At 38.7% G+C, this 17,995-nt stretch overlaps 1 protein-coding gene and 2 long non-coding RNA genes across 14 annotated transcripts; 2 read left to right on the top strand and 1 right to left on the bottom strand.

The window, feature by feature from the left end:
- Positions 1-11: 11 nt before the first annotated feature.
- Positions 12-14,217, bottom strand: LOC127046420 (uncharacterized). 9 transcript variants are annotated; one of them, XR_007773022.1, is made up of 6 exons: positions 14,145-14,217; positions 13,999-14,053; positions 13,864-13,917; positions 13,436-13,534; positions 801-940; positions 12-450 (listed from the first exon to the last, which is right to left on the bottom strand). XR_007773022.1 is itself a non-coding variant. In XM_050943428.1 (5 exons), exons 1-5 carry the CDS (start codon positions 14,160-14,162, stop codon positions 7,757-7,759), a joined length of 267 nt encoding a protein of 88 aa, XP_050799385.1. In that variant the 5' UTR covers positions 14,163-14,217; the 3' UTR covers positions 7,533-7,756. The 9 variants fall into 9 exon arrangements, 4 of the variants coding, with proteins under 4 accessions (XP_050799385.1, XP_050799386.1, XP_050799383.1 ...); XR_007773023.1 differs by lacking the exon at positions 13,436-13,534; XM_050943428.1 differs by lacking the exons at positions 12-450; positions 801-940 and adding an exon at positions 7,533-7,767 and having other exon boundaries at positions 13,406-13,534.
- Positions 1,477-1,866, top strand: LOC127046461 (uncharacterized). Its single transcript, XR_007773091.1, has 3 exons — positions 1,477-1,512; positions 1,594-1,677; positions 1,782-1,866. It is a non-coding gene; the product is annotated as an uncharacterized LOC127046461 (long non-coding RNA).
- A 623-nt stretch (positions 14,218-14,840) lies between the features above and the next one.
- On the top strand, positions 14,841-17,731 carry LOC127046455 (uncharacterized). Of its 4 annotated transcripts, none has more exons than XR_007773079.1 (3): positions 14,841-14,855; positions 16,818-16,942; positions 17,293-17,731. It is a non-coding gene; the product is annotated as an uncharacterized LOC127046455 (long non-coding RNA). The 4 variants fall into 4 exon arrangements; XR_007773078.1 differs by lacking the exon at positions 14,841-14,855 and adding an exon at positions 15,317-15,331; XR_007773080.1 differs by lacking the exon at positions 14,841-14,855 and adding an exon at positions 15,789-15,803.
- The last annotated feature ends 264 nt before the right edge of the window (positions 17,732-17,995 follow it).

Raw genomic sequence — 17,995 nt, 5'->3', positions numbered from 1 at the left:
GGGTAAAAAAGGGATTGAAACTTTTGACTGCCAACATAGGTTATAAAAAGCTTTTTAATATTATTAAGTAATATTAAAAACAATACAGCTAGGTTTAAAAGGGGAATTGACTGAAGCAAAACCTGTTAAGTAAGCACATGGCCAAAAACTGTAAAGGGGTCCTAAGAAAAAGGCTTTTAAAAACATTAAAAACTAGGTTTAAAAGAAAATGTACTAAGGCAGTGTAATAAAAGTGAATAAAACGTATTAAAACTAGTCAATACCAATGTAGGTTAAGAAAAAACGAGGTTTAAAAGGAAAATTGACAAAGAGAAAGCCTGTTCTGTAAGCACAGGGTAAAAACTCTATAAAAAAGTGGCTAAGAAAAATACAATAAAGCTCAGGGTAAAATTAAAAAATGTTTACCTTTGCAGTCTTTTTGTAAAACGAGGCAGCTTTTCTGGTTTAACCCTAGTAAATAAAACACATTAAAACTAGTGAATGCCAATGCAGGTTAAGAAAAAACGAGTTTTAAAAGGAAAATTGACCAAGGGAAAGCCTGTTTGGTAAGCCCGGGGTAAAAAAGCATTCAATATCAGTGTAGATTAATTAAAAAGAGCAAAGATAGAGAGCACGCGGCGGAATCAGAATGAGACAGAGAGAGAGAAGCAGGCAGAGTCTGTTTAGTAAGCACAGGGTAAAAAAGCATTCAGAATCAGGGCGGGTTACAAGACAAGAAAAGCGAGGAGAGAGTCCGCTTTGGAAAGAGCAACGATAGAGAGCACAGGGTAGGATTAAAGAGAAAGAGAGAGAATTGTTACCTTTGCCCGTCTTTCTGTAGAATGAGGGAGATTTCCTGCTTCTGACACTCTCCAGCTTGTTATCACCGCTTTTGGATCGGCCCAATCAGAGGTGGTTTTACAACAGCGTCATAGAATTCATTTTCCTGAACCAACCAATCCTAGTGTTTCAAGAGTTTAAGCAAGAGCCTTTTAAAAACCGGTTATTGTCTACCAATCAGCATGTGTTTTTGTGTATAAAAACACGTGGTTTTGCGAGCGGGTTTTTCAACACAGAGAAACTAACTAAACACAAAGGCATGTCCCTGTACAAAACACCTACAGAAGCCAAGAAGCCGGAATTGCCCCTGGGTGCGCCAGACCGTGTTCAGAAAAGAAGGCTCCTTTACAGTTGTTTTGCCAACGAGAAAGGCTTGTTGTCGAGCCCTGTGTTTTATTCTGAAAGAGAACTGAAAAAAGAGGAGCCACAGCCGTTTGTAAAAAATCAAGTGCGAAAAAATTTGTTGTCAGATTTGGAAAAAACAGAATTAAAGGCAGAAGTAAATCTTTTTTTTTGTAACAAATTACAAAATGTTTTATAAAAATAAAGGGTTAAATCTTTTTCTTTTTATAGGGGAGAATGGAAGAAGAGCCTATATATGAGGACATGGCAACCGAGGAACAGCCGCAGGATAGCGATGTTGAAAACCAACCTATGGACCCCGAGTTGTGGAAAGATGGCGATATTGTTACGGTATAAGCTTTATTAGTTGTAAAAAAAAATAAAAAATTATTGTATTTACACTTTTAAAAAATGACTTTTGATTTTTAACAGATAACCAAGCCTGGGCCGTACAAGATTACTGCTTTGGTGTGTAACAAACTGCCAACAGTTGCAGAGACAGAAACACCCGAGGAGGTAAAGACAGCTTAATTTATTTGAAATATATATATATATATATATATATATATATATGTGCATGACACTAATTAAGCGTTAATATACGGTTGGTTTAATAATAGGCTGCTGAAACTATGATTGACGAAGGTGATTCAGAAACAAAGGACACAAACGGGGTGTCAATAGTAAAACCCAAAGAACACTACAAGGTAAAAATTACTTAAATAATTTAAAAAATATATAAATATAAACATATGTAAGAGTGGTAAAATAAAACTATATGTTTTGTGTTTAATAACAGGAAGATGATATGGGGTTCAACGGTGCGACAGTCGAGGATGATGATAATTCAGAATCAGACGAGGGTACGACCGAGGTAGCACAAATAAACTCTAGGCTTTTTTATTTTAAAATTTTTGCATCAAAAAACTTAAAATATGTTTTTACAATGTTTTTAACAGACATCTTCAGAGGATGAAAAGAGGCGGTCTCTAAGTAGAACAGCCGTAATATGTACCTGTTGTTTTTGTGTGAAGCAAGATGTTAAAAAAAAGTCTGTAAAAAGTGAAGAGAGTGACCAGAAAAGCGGTGAAGAAAAAGAGGATCCAGTTATGGTTGATATTGTTAGAGCTGTTGTAGTAAAAGCCTTTTACCACTGTTTGAAAAAACAACTTTTGGAAAACTGTGCAGCCTGCGCTGTAAATAAGTCCAACCCTTTTAGTCACCCTTGTATTTTTTGGGATCGCTCAGAAGTATTTTACCAGCTTAGACGTATTTCTTCTAAACTGAACGCGGCCCAGCTGGTAAATGTAATTATAGCTGAAGGCTACAAACTAAAAAAGCTTAACATAACCACTGAAACTATAACCAAAGTTGTTAAAATGATTAGGGAGGTTGGAAAATCATCTGACCCGGTGGCCTTGCTGGTAGATCTGTCAAAAGAGGTGGCCCCCTATATTGGCCGAGCGGTGTGTAGCAGAGTTCGCCAAATGGATTATAAAACTTTTTACATGCAAGGTTGTGACCCCAGAGGCTTAAAAAATATATATTAATTAAAAATGCATTGTTAAAAGAAACTGTATCACAGTTTTTATATTATTTTGCTTAACCGTTAAAAATGTATGTAATTGTATCGTATTACTTTACTGCCGCTTTAAAAGTTAAATGTGTATAAACGTTGTTGTGTTAAATAAAAACAAAAGCAGAAACAAACTTTTGTGTATACAGTGTTTTAAAGCAAGACGGGGTAAGCATGGCAAAGCTGCTAAAAAAAATTTATTACTCACCCGAAAAAGTTGGTAGTTTTGGGGGCATAACACCCTTATTTCAGGCCGCTAAAAGACACCGTAAAAGCTTAAGCAAAAAGCAGGTTTCCGCTTGGCTTGCGGATCAAGATGCTTACGCTTTACATAAACCTGCAAGGCTTAAATTTAAAAGAAATAAAACAGTGGTGTCTAATGTGGATACACAATGGCAGGCAGATTTGGTTGATATGGCCGCCTATTCTAAAGACAATGACAACCGTAAATATATTTTAACAGTGATAGATATTTTGTCTAAATACGCCTGGGCGGTAACCCTAAAAAATAAAACAGGAAAAGAGGTGGCAGAGGCGTTTAAAGCTATTTTTTCAAAGGGGCGCGTGCCTCAAAAATTACAAACAGACCGAGGAAAAGAGTTTTTAAACAAAGCTTTAAAAAATTTGTTTAAGCAATATGGAGTACACCATTTTGTTACCAATAACGAAGTTAAAGCGGGAATTGTGGAGAGGTTTAACAGAACTTTAAAATCAAAAATGTGGAGGTATTTTACCGCCCGTAACACCTTTCGCTACATTGATGTGCTGCAGGCCTTCATAGACGGTTACAACAGAAGTTATCACAGAACTATTAGAGGGCGCCCAATTGACGTGACAGAAGCTAATGCGCTAAGCGTGTGGAAAACCGTCTACGGGGGTAGTTTTAAAATAAAGAGGCAACGTGTGGTTTTTAAAAAAGGGGATCACGTAAGAGTATCTAAAACGAAGGGCACTTTTGAAAAGGGCTATCAGCAAACCTTTACCGATGAAATATTTATCGTGTCAGGGGTTTTATTAAGAGGACAAAGACCGGTGTATGCATTACAAGATTATGAAGGGGAGGAAGTTGTGGGGTCTTTTTATCCTGAAGAATTACAAAAAGTAAACCCTAACCAGGACCGAGTTTACAAGGTAGAAAAAATTTTAAAAAAAAAAGGTCGGGGAAGAAACAAATATTTCTTTGTAAAATGGAAAGGTTGGCCTAAAAAATTTAATAGTTGGGTTAAAGCGTCTCAAGTGCAGGACCTTTAATAAAAAAATGACTGAACAAAGTTTTTATATGACATTACCAAGCAACGCCTCAGCGGGGGCTTTTCCTCAAAATACTAGTTCCAATTTTACAATACAACTAGCCAAGCCTTTAAATTTAATAGGGCGGTGGGATGTCGCTTTATCGGAAATTCATTATTGTCACTCTTGGAACACGCTTCTTTTCGATACAGCATTTACGTTAGCATCGGAAAAAAAAATTCGAACCTACTACATGGATGCCGGCTATTATTCGAGCATTCACCATTTAATAGAAGTCATCAACAAGAATATAGACAAAGATGCCGAAAAACCAAATGCCTACGTTATTTACAACCCTGTGACTAGAAGGGTTCAGCTAAAACCAAACGATGGAAAGTACTTTTTTTCCACAGGTGGTAAATTGGCAACAATACTGGGAATGCTTTCAAATCATCCGTGTAGGATTGCACCGTACCCCGCAGACATTACGGGGGGTTTTAACTCTTTATACGTGTACACCGACATAGTGGAACATCAGTTAGTGGGGGACTACTATGTGCCGCTGTTGCGCTGCGTTCCCATCCGTGGTAGCAACAACGAATTTGTTACAATAACGTATGACAAACCGCATTACGTCCCCGTAAGTAAGCAGCACATCGGAACCATTACTATTGAAATAAAGACGGATCAAAATAAACACGTTTCATTTAGTTTTGGAAAGGTAATTGTTAAACTACATTTGCGTCCCAAAAAAGCTGAAGAATGGTAACTATGAAAAACTACGGGGACCCCTTTTTGTATAGAAACTACTACAAGGCCCAGGCTGGCTATGGCTTACCAGGATATCAAGGATTACCCGTTATGTACGGGGCAGGTTTAGGAGGAATATTTCGCAGCCTTTTTAGAAAAGCCGTGCCACTTTTAAAAAGAGGTTTTGACATTATTAAACCCCACATGAAAACAGCCGCGAAAAATATAACCAGAGACGTCGTAAACCACGTATCTAGCGCAGTTATAAACAAAATAGGAGCACAGGAAGGTTCCGGTTTAGTGGTAATGAGAAGAAAAAGAGCAGCGTTGCGCCAGCCCTTTAAAGGCCCACCTAGACCCTTTAAAAAAAAAAAAGCTGTGAGAAGAGGTCTTAGCCATATACCAAAAAGGCGTCCTAAGAAGAGGAAGCGTCGCGCTACCAGCGATAAAAGGGATATATTTTAAAATGGCTTTTATTCATTGTGGCTCTGACGAATGCACCAAATCGGAGCTGGATTTATTTCAAATAGCCCCCACACAAACCAGTATTGAAAATAGCTTTTATGTAGAGGTGCCTCCTTTGGCCGCTTTAACGGTAAATGCCCCTCTTGAATTTTTTATTTCGGGACATGGGGATCATTACTTAGACCTTAACAACACGCTGCTGTACGTGTGCTGCAAGGTGACAAAAGAAGACGGATCAGACATTGATGATGGTGCCCGGGTGGCCCTAACAAACTACCCCATCGCCACTCTTTTTAACCAGCTGGATGTTACTTTAGGCGATCGTCTTATTAGCCAGAGCAACAATTGTTACCCTTACAGAGCCTTAATAGAGCTAATTTTAAACTACAGCCATGACACCCTCGCTACTCAGTTTTCGACAGGCGGATTTTATAAAGACACGGCAGGGGGCCACGAAAGCACCCTTTTGGTCGGCCAGGCCAATGAGGGGTTTATACGCAGGGCCGAACTAACGGCCGGCAGCAGGAAACTGGATTTGTTGGGACCTTTACACAGCGATTTGTTTTTTCAAGAAAAACTACTGCTAAACGGCGTGGATTTAAAAATCAAACTAACACGTAGCAAAGATGTTTTTTGCCTTATGAGCGGCACTGCCAACGAGAATTATAAAGTACACATTATTTCGGCGTCCCTGTTTGTAAAACGTGTAAAAGTAACCCCGGGGGTTCGTTTGGGGCACGCTGAAGCTTTAATGACCGCCAACGCTAAGTACCCCGTAGACCGGGTAAGCATAAAGGTGTTTAGCATACCGGCCGGCAGTCGTGTCAGTAACCAGGAAAACCTTTTTTTGGGGCAGCTACCCAAGCAGCTAGTAATCGGTTTTATAGATAACGACGCCTTCAGCGGCAGCTACGTTAAAAACCCTTTTAACTTTAAACATTATAACATTAATTTTGTGGCCTTGTATGTGGATGGCGAACAGGTGCCAGCAAAACCCCTACAACCCGATTTTGAAAATGGAAACTGCGTGAGAGAGTACATGCAGCTCGTGCAGGCTACTGGAAAATATGTAAAAGATCGATCGCTCTTAATTAACCGCGATGAATTTGCCCAGGGCTATACGCTGTACGCCTTTGATTTGACCCCGGATCAGGAGTGCGCCGACCATTATTCTTTAATTAAAACTGGAAACCTGAGAGCGGAAATTCGGTTTGCAACGGCTTTGCCCTCTACGGTTAACATGATAGTGTATGGGGTTTTTGATAACGTGCTCGAAGTAAATCATAGAAGAAACGTTCTGTTTGACTATATGTAATCATGAACACCGTGCAGCTACGAGATATTTTATCAAAGGACCCTTCTTTTTTAGATGTTTTTTCTAGCGATTTGCTTCCGAAAAGTTTTGTGTCCGGAAGACCTTTGGGGCTTATTGTTAACACCCACCCCCATAAGTTACCCGGGGAACATTGGCTGGCCCTTTATTTACCGAAACGGGGGCCCGGCGAGTTTTTTGACTCCTACGGTTTTTCCCCAGACAGTAACTTTTTCCCTAAGTCTATTATGACTTTTTTAAACCGTAACTGTGATAAGGTTGTGTTTCATCAGAGACAACTACAGGACCCCCTAGCTGTAACCTGCGGTTATCATTGTATTTTTTTTTTAAAACAACGTAATAAGGGTTTATCTTTTGATTGTATTTTAAAATTGTACTCCGATGATTTAGCAGAAAATGACCGCTTGGTGGTGCGATTTGTAAAAGGAAAAAGACCCGGCATGCCCAGACCTGTTTTAAGCATGTTTCAACATGTTCAAACGTGTTTATCTTGTCGTGTGTTTAAAGAGCTGCATCAATAAAACACAATTTTTAATTTTGTTTACGTTTTTTATTTTACATTGTTAACCAGTCAATTTTTCGTTTTTTAACAGGGACGCTTTTAAAAGAGGCGGTGTTACTTGTGGCCTTGACCGGCTTTAGCCCTATTTTTAGACGCTCTAAAAATTGTTTATTGGTAACATGCCCTACGACGGTCGTAGGCACGTTTAGCTCTGCCAAGGCTTTCATAAAAACATGCCACCCTTTAGGAGCCCTCTTGTTAGCGAAAGAATAAGAGCCGGTTACCCCCCTGACTAAATCAAGCATGTGAGACCCCTCAATCGCCTTCCCCCGGTACACAAAACGGCCATTATCAGCCCAAGAAGACACATCTTTACGTTGTTTAAGCTTATTTAACAATATTTCAGCTTTTTTTTTATAGCGAGGATTTACCCCCTCCAACACCTCCTGAATAACAAAGTCCGATACATCCCCCTGAACGTTAGGAGGTTGAAACTCCTCTTGCTCTTGCTCTTGCTCTTGCTCTTGCTCAGGGGAAAAAAAAAGGTTTATTTTAGTCTTTTCCATTTCACCACGCTTGGCCAATACCAGGTATTTTTGCAGGACCGCCTCGTAGAGTTTAGCCTTTTCGTAGTCGGATAAACCGGTTCTTTGAAGAATGTCTTTCATTTCTGAATCCAACTGGCGACTGGTTGTGGTTCTGATATTTTCTTCACCGCTAGAAGCCCGCTTTATTTGTTCTAACTGGTGGCTAGGAACAAGGTACATTTTTTCGGCGTATTCCATTATCTGTTAATTAAAAGGCTTGACAGCAGGGGGAGTGCAAAGCTTAACAAAGGGCCAATAAAGCCACCAGTTTGTTTTACAATAACCTTTTTTCTTTTCAGGGATAGCTTTTTATCGCTTAGCTTTTTAATAATTTTTCGTTTTTTTTTAAGGATGCTTATTTGTCGAGGTTTTAAAGGAATGTTTCCTTTTAAAGTGTTAAGCGCTATTTCTGAGATGGCCGCTACTAGGTCGTCAGACGCCGTACAGAGAATAGCCTTTCTTTGTTGCGGCTTGGCTTTGATAAGAAATTTTAAAAGAGCCAGGTTTTTTTGCACACGGTAAGACATGTTTGTTCGGGAGGTGATTTTTTTTAAAATGGAGGATTAATAAAAAATAACTATTTTTTATGGGTTTTTTTAAAGGTGTATGCACAGGGCCAGTCTGGGGGGAAAAGACCTGTTCTTAACCTGAGGTTTTCGGGCGTTGAAGCATTTAAATCCACCAGCAGATACCCGTAGGGGTCTTTGGTAGCGTCCTCAAAAGCCTCCAAAAAAAATTGTGTTTTACCAGGGTACATTTGCCGGGCCAAAGTGGTGACTTGTAGTTTATCGCGGGGGTTTTTAAAAAGAACCATATATTTAGTATTTAAATTAATTGTACGGCTTTTTTTTTCCCTGACAAAACATATTTTGCACAATGTACATAATACTTAAGTTTTTGTGGTGTACGTATTTTGTAAAGGCTTTTTCAATTTCACCACTGTCAGAAGCAGACTCCATTAGATCATCTATAATAACCATATTCACTTTATTACTAGGAAATAAATGTTCATCATTAAAAGTATTAGGTAAACCTTCCAAAAATGTAATACATGAAAATTTTTGCAGCAACTCTGTATACAGCGGTTGCCAACAGCTATAACACCACACAATATTTTCAGGCATACATGATAACAGTTTATGACCATTTTCTAACAACTGTTTTATAAAATATGATTTTCCAGAATTTGAGGGCCCACAAAGCAAACAGGAAAAGGGATGAACAAACTGAACGTGGTTTTTCATAATAATTAATACCCGTACGGCAAAGTTTTAAAAGCCTCCTCGAGGGCTCTTTTGTCGTAAATGACTTTTTGGGTTTTTTTTAGAGTTCTTGTTTCTATTAACCAGTGTTTTTTTACCCTTACGATTCCTGGCTGCTGTATTACGATTTCTTTTGGGTCCTCTCCCGCGGGGTAATCCCAGACAAGTTCTTTTAAGCTTTCAAAATTAATTTTTTCACTGTTTCCTGAGTTAAGTGTGATTCCTTTTAATTTCATACAGGTTTTACCGCTGGACAGTTTGTACCCGTATGTTTTAGGTCCCGCGGACACAAACTCCACAATGTGTTCATCTGGGGGTATTTCGCTAGTTAAATCTCCTAAATAATCCCCTAGGGGGGGATTCCACTCCCCTTCTTTACTTACAAAAATTACAGAATCCGTATCATGATAAAGACACCGCTGCTGTAAACGATCTAACAAGCGGTAGAGCTCTAACCGAGCATAAGCGGTGGTAAAGCACGCTATAAACACGTTAGTGTTGCTGGAATGGGTGCAGTGTTCTTTTGCGTACTTCCAAGACACTACGGCTGTATCATCATTGATAAACTCGCACGATGACACATCGTAATAAGGTACAAAAACGTACTTAAAGAGCTCGTCCGGGTCCGTTACTATACTAGTGTTAGTCAAATTTGTTCGCTGACCAAATTTTCCCCACAAGGAATTTAAAAACAGCTTTGAAATTTGTCTTTTGGCGGGGTTTACCTTAATTTTGTTTAGACGCAGACACACACCTTCTTTTTCACGGTACTCTTTAACGTACTGTTCTTTTTTAAGCTTGTCCGTACACCAGTGAGGAAACCCCGAGGCCTCTTGTTTTTGTCTTAGGTGTGTTTTAATATAGTCTGAAAACAGGGCATCTGAAGAGCGGTTAAAATGCCAGACTTCATAAATTTCAGCGATTTTGTACCCTTTGTTTAAAGCCTCCACCAACTCTATTGTGCACCAAGTCCCTGTTAAAGCCCTCTCCTCCTGACTGTGCCCGCAGGGATCCTTTTGTTTTGTTTCTGCACAAAGGGCGCACAGGGGAAACATTAGTTTACCATCAACCCTGTATGGTAACACGGGAAAATACAAACCTCTTGGAGGGTACACTTTAACCTTGGCTATGCCAAAGTACTGGCCGATATCCCCAAAACCCTCATACACAATAACGGGATGTCCCACCGGGTACTGTTTAGTTTTGTTAACAAATGGGTAGAGGCTGGTAAAATCGTAGTAATGAACCTGCTCCCCGGGCAGCGGTTTGTAATAAAGGCAAATGGCGTTTGTTCTACCACCGTAAAGGGCGTCTCTAGGAACCAGAGGCTGTGGCAGCTTTTTTTTCTCGTAAAAAATTTTCCACCCGGTTATCGTTTGCTAGCATGGCCTGCCACTCGTGTTCCCACACGGTCCTTACCTCAAACCCCTGGCTTTTTAAAAATTCAGCCTTAATAATGGTTCGGTTGTACAGCTGTCCGTAGGTTGCCTTAAGCAACGGGTTGTAATCATTTTCGCAATAGCAAATGGGGCACCCGTGAAAAAAACACCCGTTAAATTCAAAGGCCGTGGGTTTACCAGCTATAATGGCGTAACCGTCCAAAAAATAGGACCCAGTTTTAAACTCGCCACCCTGCAAAGCGTGTTGAATGTAAATATTTTCAGTGTGGGCTACGTACATCAACCACTGAATGGCCGGCGTGGAATATCTCTTCTGCTGTTTGTGGTAATTGTCTAACGGCAAAAGCGCTATGGTTTGCGGCTTTAAAAAATTAAACCGGTACATGGCCATGCAAATCGAGGCCAATGTGAGGTGCTGAAAGGGATCTATACACTTAGTAACCACTTCCTCATTATCCTTTCCGGGGTTTTTAACAATTTGCTTTTCGGTCATTTTTATAACTTCGTTTCTGAACCGGTCGCAAGCCTCTCGCAAAATTTCAACATCTTTTTGACAATAATAGCGTAGTTCTTTTTGAAGATCAAAGCTGTTTTGGCGATTGTGCTGGTACCAGTTTAAAAATTCTTTTTTTTCTTCAGGCATCATGTAGTCTACTCCAAAGTACTCTATTTCGGGCATAGGTCCCACATAGTTTTGATTTTTAACGGTGTTAAAAAAGTGTGGAAAGTACCCCTTCGCTTCCTCAAACCCCATAGCTTTGGGTAACTTGCTAAGTTTCATGGGGAGAAAATTTAAAGAATCTATAAATTTAATGGCTAAGTTTACCACCGTCACGCAAATAAGTTTTCCCCCTTGCGTTACGGTGCTAACAGCCATTTTTTCTTTAATTAACTGCCTTAGAATAAAATAACTATCGTAACCTTTAGCGTTATGAGCAATAAAAGTGTATCCCTTAAAGCGCTTGTCTATAAAGGTTAAAACAAACTCGCTAATGCATTCTTCCCCCTTAAATTCCCAGCTAGTTTTTTTATTTAAATGCAAAGCATAAATATAATTTGGCACGTGTACCCCCGTTTCCTGCATACATTCAAAATCATAAAACACATAATCCTTTCCCTCTTCTGGAGACCAAATATTACGCATATAACACTCGTGACCCTCTATGTTGTCTGTTTTTTGATGGCACTGGGGACACTTTTTGCTTCTACACTGGTGATTTTTAACCGTGTAGAAGCCGCATTTATCGCAAAAAATTCTGTTTTTACAATCAACTTTACCGCTGGTCGCCAAAGCGCTGTGCCTTTCTAAACAGTCGTCAGACCTGCAAAACAGCTTACAGCTGGGGCATCTTTTTTTTTTCACCGGCCACTTCGAGGCACTCGGCGCTATTACACGTACGGCAGTGGTTTTTACAGGCGTGCTGGTGTTTGTGGCTATAGGGAGCGTAACAGTAGTTGCACAAATACGGGGCGCCTATAAAGGCTTTAATATTTAAAATACCGTAAAAATGTTTGTTATGTAACAAAACAAAAACAGTTTGGAAACGCTGTACACCCCCAGTTGTAAAAAAACACCAATTTCCATTTTCATAATACAAAACGGTAATAGCTACCCCCAAGCGCTCTTCGAAAGAGCTCACGTCTGTCAAGCTAATCATTTTTTGGTCCGAAAACCCCAACTCCTGATGAAGGTGTTTGGCCCCCTCTAACAACTGGGCATCTGTAAGTTTTTTATCTGATAAAAGACCCAGCACGCTACCGGCAAAACATAAGTTGTTACCCTGATTATTTAAATCAATTAAATGTTTTCTTTTTTTTTCAATAATTTTACTGTACGTAATAGTTTTTAGGGGTCTTACAGACCCAACTCCACCAAGCCTGTTTCTAATAATTGTAACAACCAGGCGTAAAGTTCCGGACCCCACAATCTCTGCATTACTTTGCAACACATTAACGATGTTATTTAAAAAATCTATGGCGTTTAAATTTTCCCAAGGCCTCCGTAAAGAAAAGAGCGGGTGATTTAGCCCCGGGGCATCTAAGCGTAGCTGTACAAAATCTTCAGGACCCACCTGATTATTAATATCATCTAGCAAATTTTGAATAGCAATGTCGATGGCCGCCATGGCTTCTGTGAACCCCGTTACTCTGTCCAAATTAGCAAAACGAAATTCCTGAAAATATTCATATGCGTTAAACTCTCTTCGGGGTCTTATCCAGTGTCTTACACGCTCCAAATACACCTGTGGTGGTGTATCAGGAGCGGGGAAATCTGGACCTTCAGAAGAAGAAGAAGGGGTGGGAGGGTCTATTTCCCTTTCTTGGTTGGGGGGTTGTTTTTTTAAAATAGCTTTGGCTTTTTTTATTCTTTTTGCCAAAAGCCTTCTTAACATTTTAGATTTTTTCCATTTTTTTTTCCAACCCCTTTTTACATTTTTAGGTTTCATGTGTAGTCACCCTCTTCCTTCCCCCTTTAACGCGCTTTCGACCTTTTCAATTAGTGCCCGGGTGTCTGCTATTTTTTGGTCTAAAACAACCCTTTCTTCTGGAAAATTTTGTTTTTGAAATACCTCAAGAATTAGCTTTGAAAACTTTTTATCTATTAAACGCTTTAAAGATGAACAAACACTAAACAGCTCGTTACAAGCAGCAACTGATGCGGCCAGCCCCACAGGAAGATTGTTATTTGTAGCAGGGGTTTTGCGGGTTCCGAAAGCTTGGGGGTTAACTTCTTCACCCTGCTCGAACCCACCCCTAGACACGGTTCCTTCTACAGAGTTGTTTATTTTTAAAGCTGATTGGGTCGGGGAGGCATAGGTCTGTTGAAAACGAGGGGCTTTACCGCCTCCGCCTCGCTTACCATGGTTTTTGAAAGTTGTAGAGGTAGCTTTGGGCGGTTCAAAAGCGGGGGGTCTGAGCCCCTTTCCCCCCGCCCTGAAAACGGATGCTGTTTTAGAGGTAGACTTTTTGGCCTTTTTTAATGCCGGCTGGTTTTGTTCAATAAGGGATTTAGACGTACAGGGCTGTTCAAAATCGGTGTGCTTAATACCCTTGCTTCCGACTGCAGCTGCCTCAGAGGGAAATTTTTTGCCCCTCTTTAAAGGTTGCGGGTTTTGGGCAATGAGGGATTTGGACGTGCAGGGCTGTTCAAAATCGGTGTGCTTAATACCCTTGCTTCCAACTGCAGCTGCCTCAGAGGGAAATTTCTTGGCCCCTTTAAGCGCTCTTCCCTTCAACATTTCTTCTTGAGGAATAACGCTTGATAAGTCTGCCGATACACATAAAAATGTTTTTTAGCACGGGGTTTTTTTTTTTTTACTAACAACAAACATGTCCCCCAAATATATATATTTTAAAAACGTTTTTGCAATAAGGGGGCTAAAAACCGCGTTTAAGTATAATGTACAAAATAAAGCGCTCTTTTAGTTTACCCCCCCCCCCCCCCCCCTCCCCCCCTTGGGGCTGTACAACGGCAGCTTTTGTACAGTAAAACCTTTAAAAGTTTTTTTTCCTAACAATAACAAACAAACCCCTAAAATGCACACTATTTCCAACGTCAATTTTTAAAAAACCACATATTTAAAAAACAGTTCACACCTTCCTCTGTAATTTCAGGAAAACCTATTGGGTGGTTTTGACTTCCATCTTGTTCTAAATTAAAAAAATAAAATTTTTTAAAACCTTTTTTTCTTAAAAATAAATTATACTTGTGTAGCATATTAATTGGCTTACCAAAATTTAAAGCTTCTAGCGCGGCATCTGGAATGTCAAGAAAAAAGTTCTCGTCCTATTCAAAAGAAAAAATGTTGGCTTTTAACTAAGCATAACGCTGTTATAATATCTTGGCGGCCCATACAAATTATAGTAAGGTTTCTTACCATGTTGTTGCTTCCCATAACGGTAGAAGTCTTGTATTAGCAATATTTCTTTAACAGCCTTGTTTAGTTTTTTGTTCCCCTATTTATAGGTTTAAACCTGCTTTTTTAAAAAAAAAAGTTTTGCCCCCCACACCCAAAATTCTTTAAAAAAAACAGGGTGTGTAAAGGGCACTTTTCTAGGAAAAAAGGCGGGTGCAGTTTTGGGGGGCGCCAAATACTTTAGCTTTAATGGCTAACAATGTTGTTTTTTATAGTAAATGTGTTTAAACAGTTAATAAAAAGCCTTTGTAAATGGTAATATACCTATTTACAGCTTTGTAACCAAAAAGTTTTTAAAAACTGCAACCTGTATTTTTTAAATTTGTTATATGGCCTTGGTTTTTAAAACAAAACTGCTAATTTAAAAATAAACCACCTTAAACTTTTACAAAACTTATTTTACATTGTTAGTAAGTTAAAAAATTAGGTATTACTTTAAAAACACATTTTAAAACGGAATATAGCTTTTGTTACAGGGTTAAAAAAAAGCCGAAGGCTCTGGCTGTTTAGATAAGGGCGGGAGGAGGGGGGGGGGGGGGGGGAGGGAGGAGGGGGAAGGGGGGGGGGGGGGGGGGGTGGTTGTCTTAGTCGGTTTTTTAAAAAAGGCGGGAAGGTTTTTGGCTACACACTTTAGCTTTTAAACTTTAATGGTTAAAAAGCTTAGTTTTAATAGTAAGTAAGTTAGTATGCTTTTTAATACCTGATCTGGCTATTTTTTTGCTTTAAAAGAAGACCTTCTTATGTTTTGTTCTTTTTATTTTTAATTTACTGACTTACAGAGGCTGTTTTTGCTGACAGCCGCTCTGCTGCAAAAGCCTGCTGTTTTTACTTTAAAATGTGCTAACTTAAAAATAAACCACGTTAAACTTTTACAAAACTTATTTTACATTGTTAATAAGTTAAAAAATTAGGTATTACTTTAAAAACACATTTTAAAACGGTAATTAGCTTTTGTTACAGGGTTAAAAAAAAAAGCCGAAGGCTCTGGCTGTTTAGATAAGGGCGGGAGGAGGGGGGGGGGGGGGGGGGGGGGGGGGGGGGAAGGGGGGGGGTGGTTGTCTTAGTCGGTTTTTTTAAAAAGGCGGGAAGGTTTTTGGCTACACACTTTAGCTTTTAAACTTTAATGGTTAAAAAGCTTAGTTTTAATAGTAAGTAAGTTAGTATGCTTTTTAATACCTGATCTGGCTATTTTTTGCTTTAAAAGAAAACCTTCTTATGTTTTGTTCTTTTTATTTTTAATTTACTGACTTACAGAGGCTGCTTTTGCTGACAGCCGCTCTGCTGCAAAAGCCTGCTGTTTTTACTTTAAAATGTGCTAATTTAAAAATAAACCACGTTAAACTTTTACAAAACTTATTTTACATTGTTAATAAGTTAAAAAAATTAGGTATTACTTTAAAAACACATTTTAAAACGGTATATAGCTTTTGTTACAGGGTTAAAAAAAAGCCGAAGGCTCTGGCTGTTTAGATAAGGGCGGGAGGAGGGGGGAGGGGGGAGGGGGAAGGGGGGGGGGGGGGGGGGTGGTTGTCTTAGTCGGTTTTTTAAAAAAGGCGGGAAGGTTTTTGGCTACACACTTTAGCTTTTAAACTTTAATGGTTAAAAAGCTTAGTTTTAATAGTAAGTAAGTTAGTATGATTTTAATACCTGATCTGGCTAGTTTTTGCTTTAAAAGAAGACCTTCTTATGTTTTGTTCTTTTTATTTTTAATTTACTGACTTACAGAGGCTGCTTTTGCTGACAGCCGCTCTGCTGCAAAAGCCTGCTGTTTTTACTTTAAAATGGTTCGCATTAGCCTAAAATTAAAAAAAAACAAACCTTTTTTTGTTACAACACGTTAGTTTTATAGCCCTAAACTGTTTTTGCACACTTACCTGTTATTAAAACACCTGTGCCTAAACAAAGGCTATGGGTCTGCAGGTTTCCTTTTCACTTTTATTTGTTAAATAGTAAAAAAAGCAATCTTTTCTCTAATCCACTAACTCACAAAAACTGCTTAGCTAACGGGCGCTTTGCTTCTTTGTCTTTTTAATTTACTGGTTTACAAAATAAGGGATATATAAACCGCCTGTTACTAAAAAACCTAGGGTGCTTCTGTATAATTTTTTATTACAACACATACAAAAAATTGTTTTTTCGAGTCCTTATCCTTTTGCAAAACTTAATGTAATTGTAACTTCTGTTTGTTAAAAAGCACGAAAAAGAAGCAGCCTTCTTATCTCTAATTCACTAACTCACAGAGGCTGCTTTGCTAACAGGCGCATTGCTTCTTTGTCTTCCTAATTTAATGGTTTACAAAATAAAAAATATATATACCGCCTGTTACTAAAAAACCTAGGGTGCTTCTGCATACTTTTTATTACAACACATACAAAGGGGGTGTTTTTTTTATTCCTTTGCAAAACTTAAGGTAATTTTAACATGTGTTAAAAATGGTGTATTAGTAAAAGCTTATGGTTTTAACTTTTATAAAAACTCTTTGTAAAAGGGCTACATGGCGGGAAAATGCTAGGGGTCTGTTTCTTTAGATAAGAAAAAAACAGTTAAAAGGGCGGGGGGAGAGAGAAGGGGAGGGGCAAAGGAGGGGGCTGGCTCTTGCTTAAACTCTTGAAACACTAGGATTGGTTGGTTCAGGAAAATGAATTCTATGACGCTGTTGTAAAACCACCTCTGATTGGGCCGATCCAAAAGCGGTGATAACAAGCTGGAGAGTGTCAGAAGCAGGAAATCTCCCTCATTCTACAGAAAGACGGGCAAAGGTAACAATTCTCTCTCTTTCTCTTTAATCCTACCCTGTGCTCTCTATCGTTGCTCTTTCCAAAGCGGACTCTCTCCTCGCTTTTCTTGTCTTGTAACCCGCCCTGATTCTGAATGCTTTTTTACCCTGTGCTTACTAAACAGACTCTGCCTGCTTCTCTCTCTCTGTCTCATTCTGATTCCGCCGCGTGCTCTCTATCTTTGCTCTTTTTAATTAATCTACACTGATATTGAATGCTTTTTTACCCCGGGCTTACCAAACAGGCTTTCCCTTGGTCAATTTTCCTTTTAAAACTCGTTTTTTCTTAACCTGCATTGGCATTCACTAGTTTTAATGTGTTTTATTTACTAGGGTTAAACCAGAAAAGCTGCCTCGTTTTACAAAAAGACTGCAAAGGTAAACATTTTTTAATTTTACCCTGAGCTTTATTGTATTTTTCTTAGCCACTTTTTTATAGAGTTTTTACCCTGTGCTTACAGAACAGGCTTTCTCTTTGTCAATTTTCCTTTTAAACCTCGTTTTTTCTTAACCTACATTGGTATTGACTAGTTTTAATACGTTTTATTCACTTTTATTACACTGCCTTAGTACATTTTCTTTTAAACCTAGTTTTTAATGTTTTTAAAAGCCTTTTTCTTAGGACCCCTTTACAGTTTTTGGCCATGTGCTTACTTAACAGGTTTTGCTTCAGTCAATTCCCCTTTTAAACCTAGCTGTATTGTTTTTAATATTACTTAATAATATTAAAAAGCTTTTTATAACCTATGTTGGCAGTCAAAAGTTTCAATCCCTTTTTTACCCAGGGCACCCCAAACAGGCTTTGCCTTGGTTAATTTTTTTAAACCTACTTTTTAAGTATTTCCTTATAGTTTTTGCTTATGTCCTTACAAAACAGGTTTTGCTTCACTTAATTATCCTTTTAAACTTAGTTTATAATGTTTTTTTTCTTAACCTACATTGGTATTGAATACATTCAATGCTTTTTTATTCGGTGCTTAACAAACAGGTTTTGCCGTAGTAAATTCCCTTTATAAACCTAGTCTTCAATATTATT

The sequence above is a fragment of the Gopherus flavomarginatus genome, chromosome 3, assembly GCF_025201925.1.
Source record: "Gopherus flavomarginatus isolate rGopFla2 chromosome 3, rGopFla2.mat.asm, whole genome shotgun sequence".
NCBI lineage: Eukaryota > Metazoa > Chordata > Testudines > Testudinidae > Gopherus > Gopherus flavomarginatus.
This window is presented reverse-complemented; position numbering and strand designations above follow the sequence as displayed.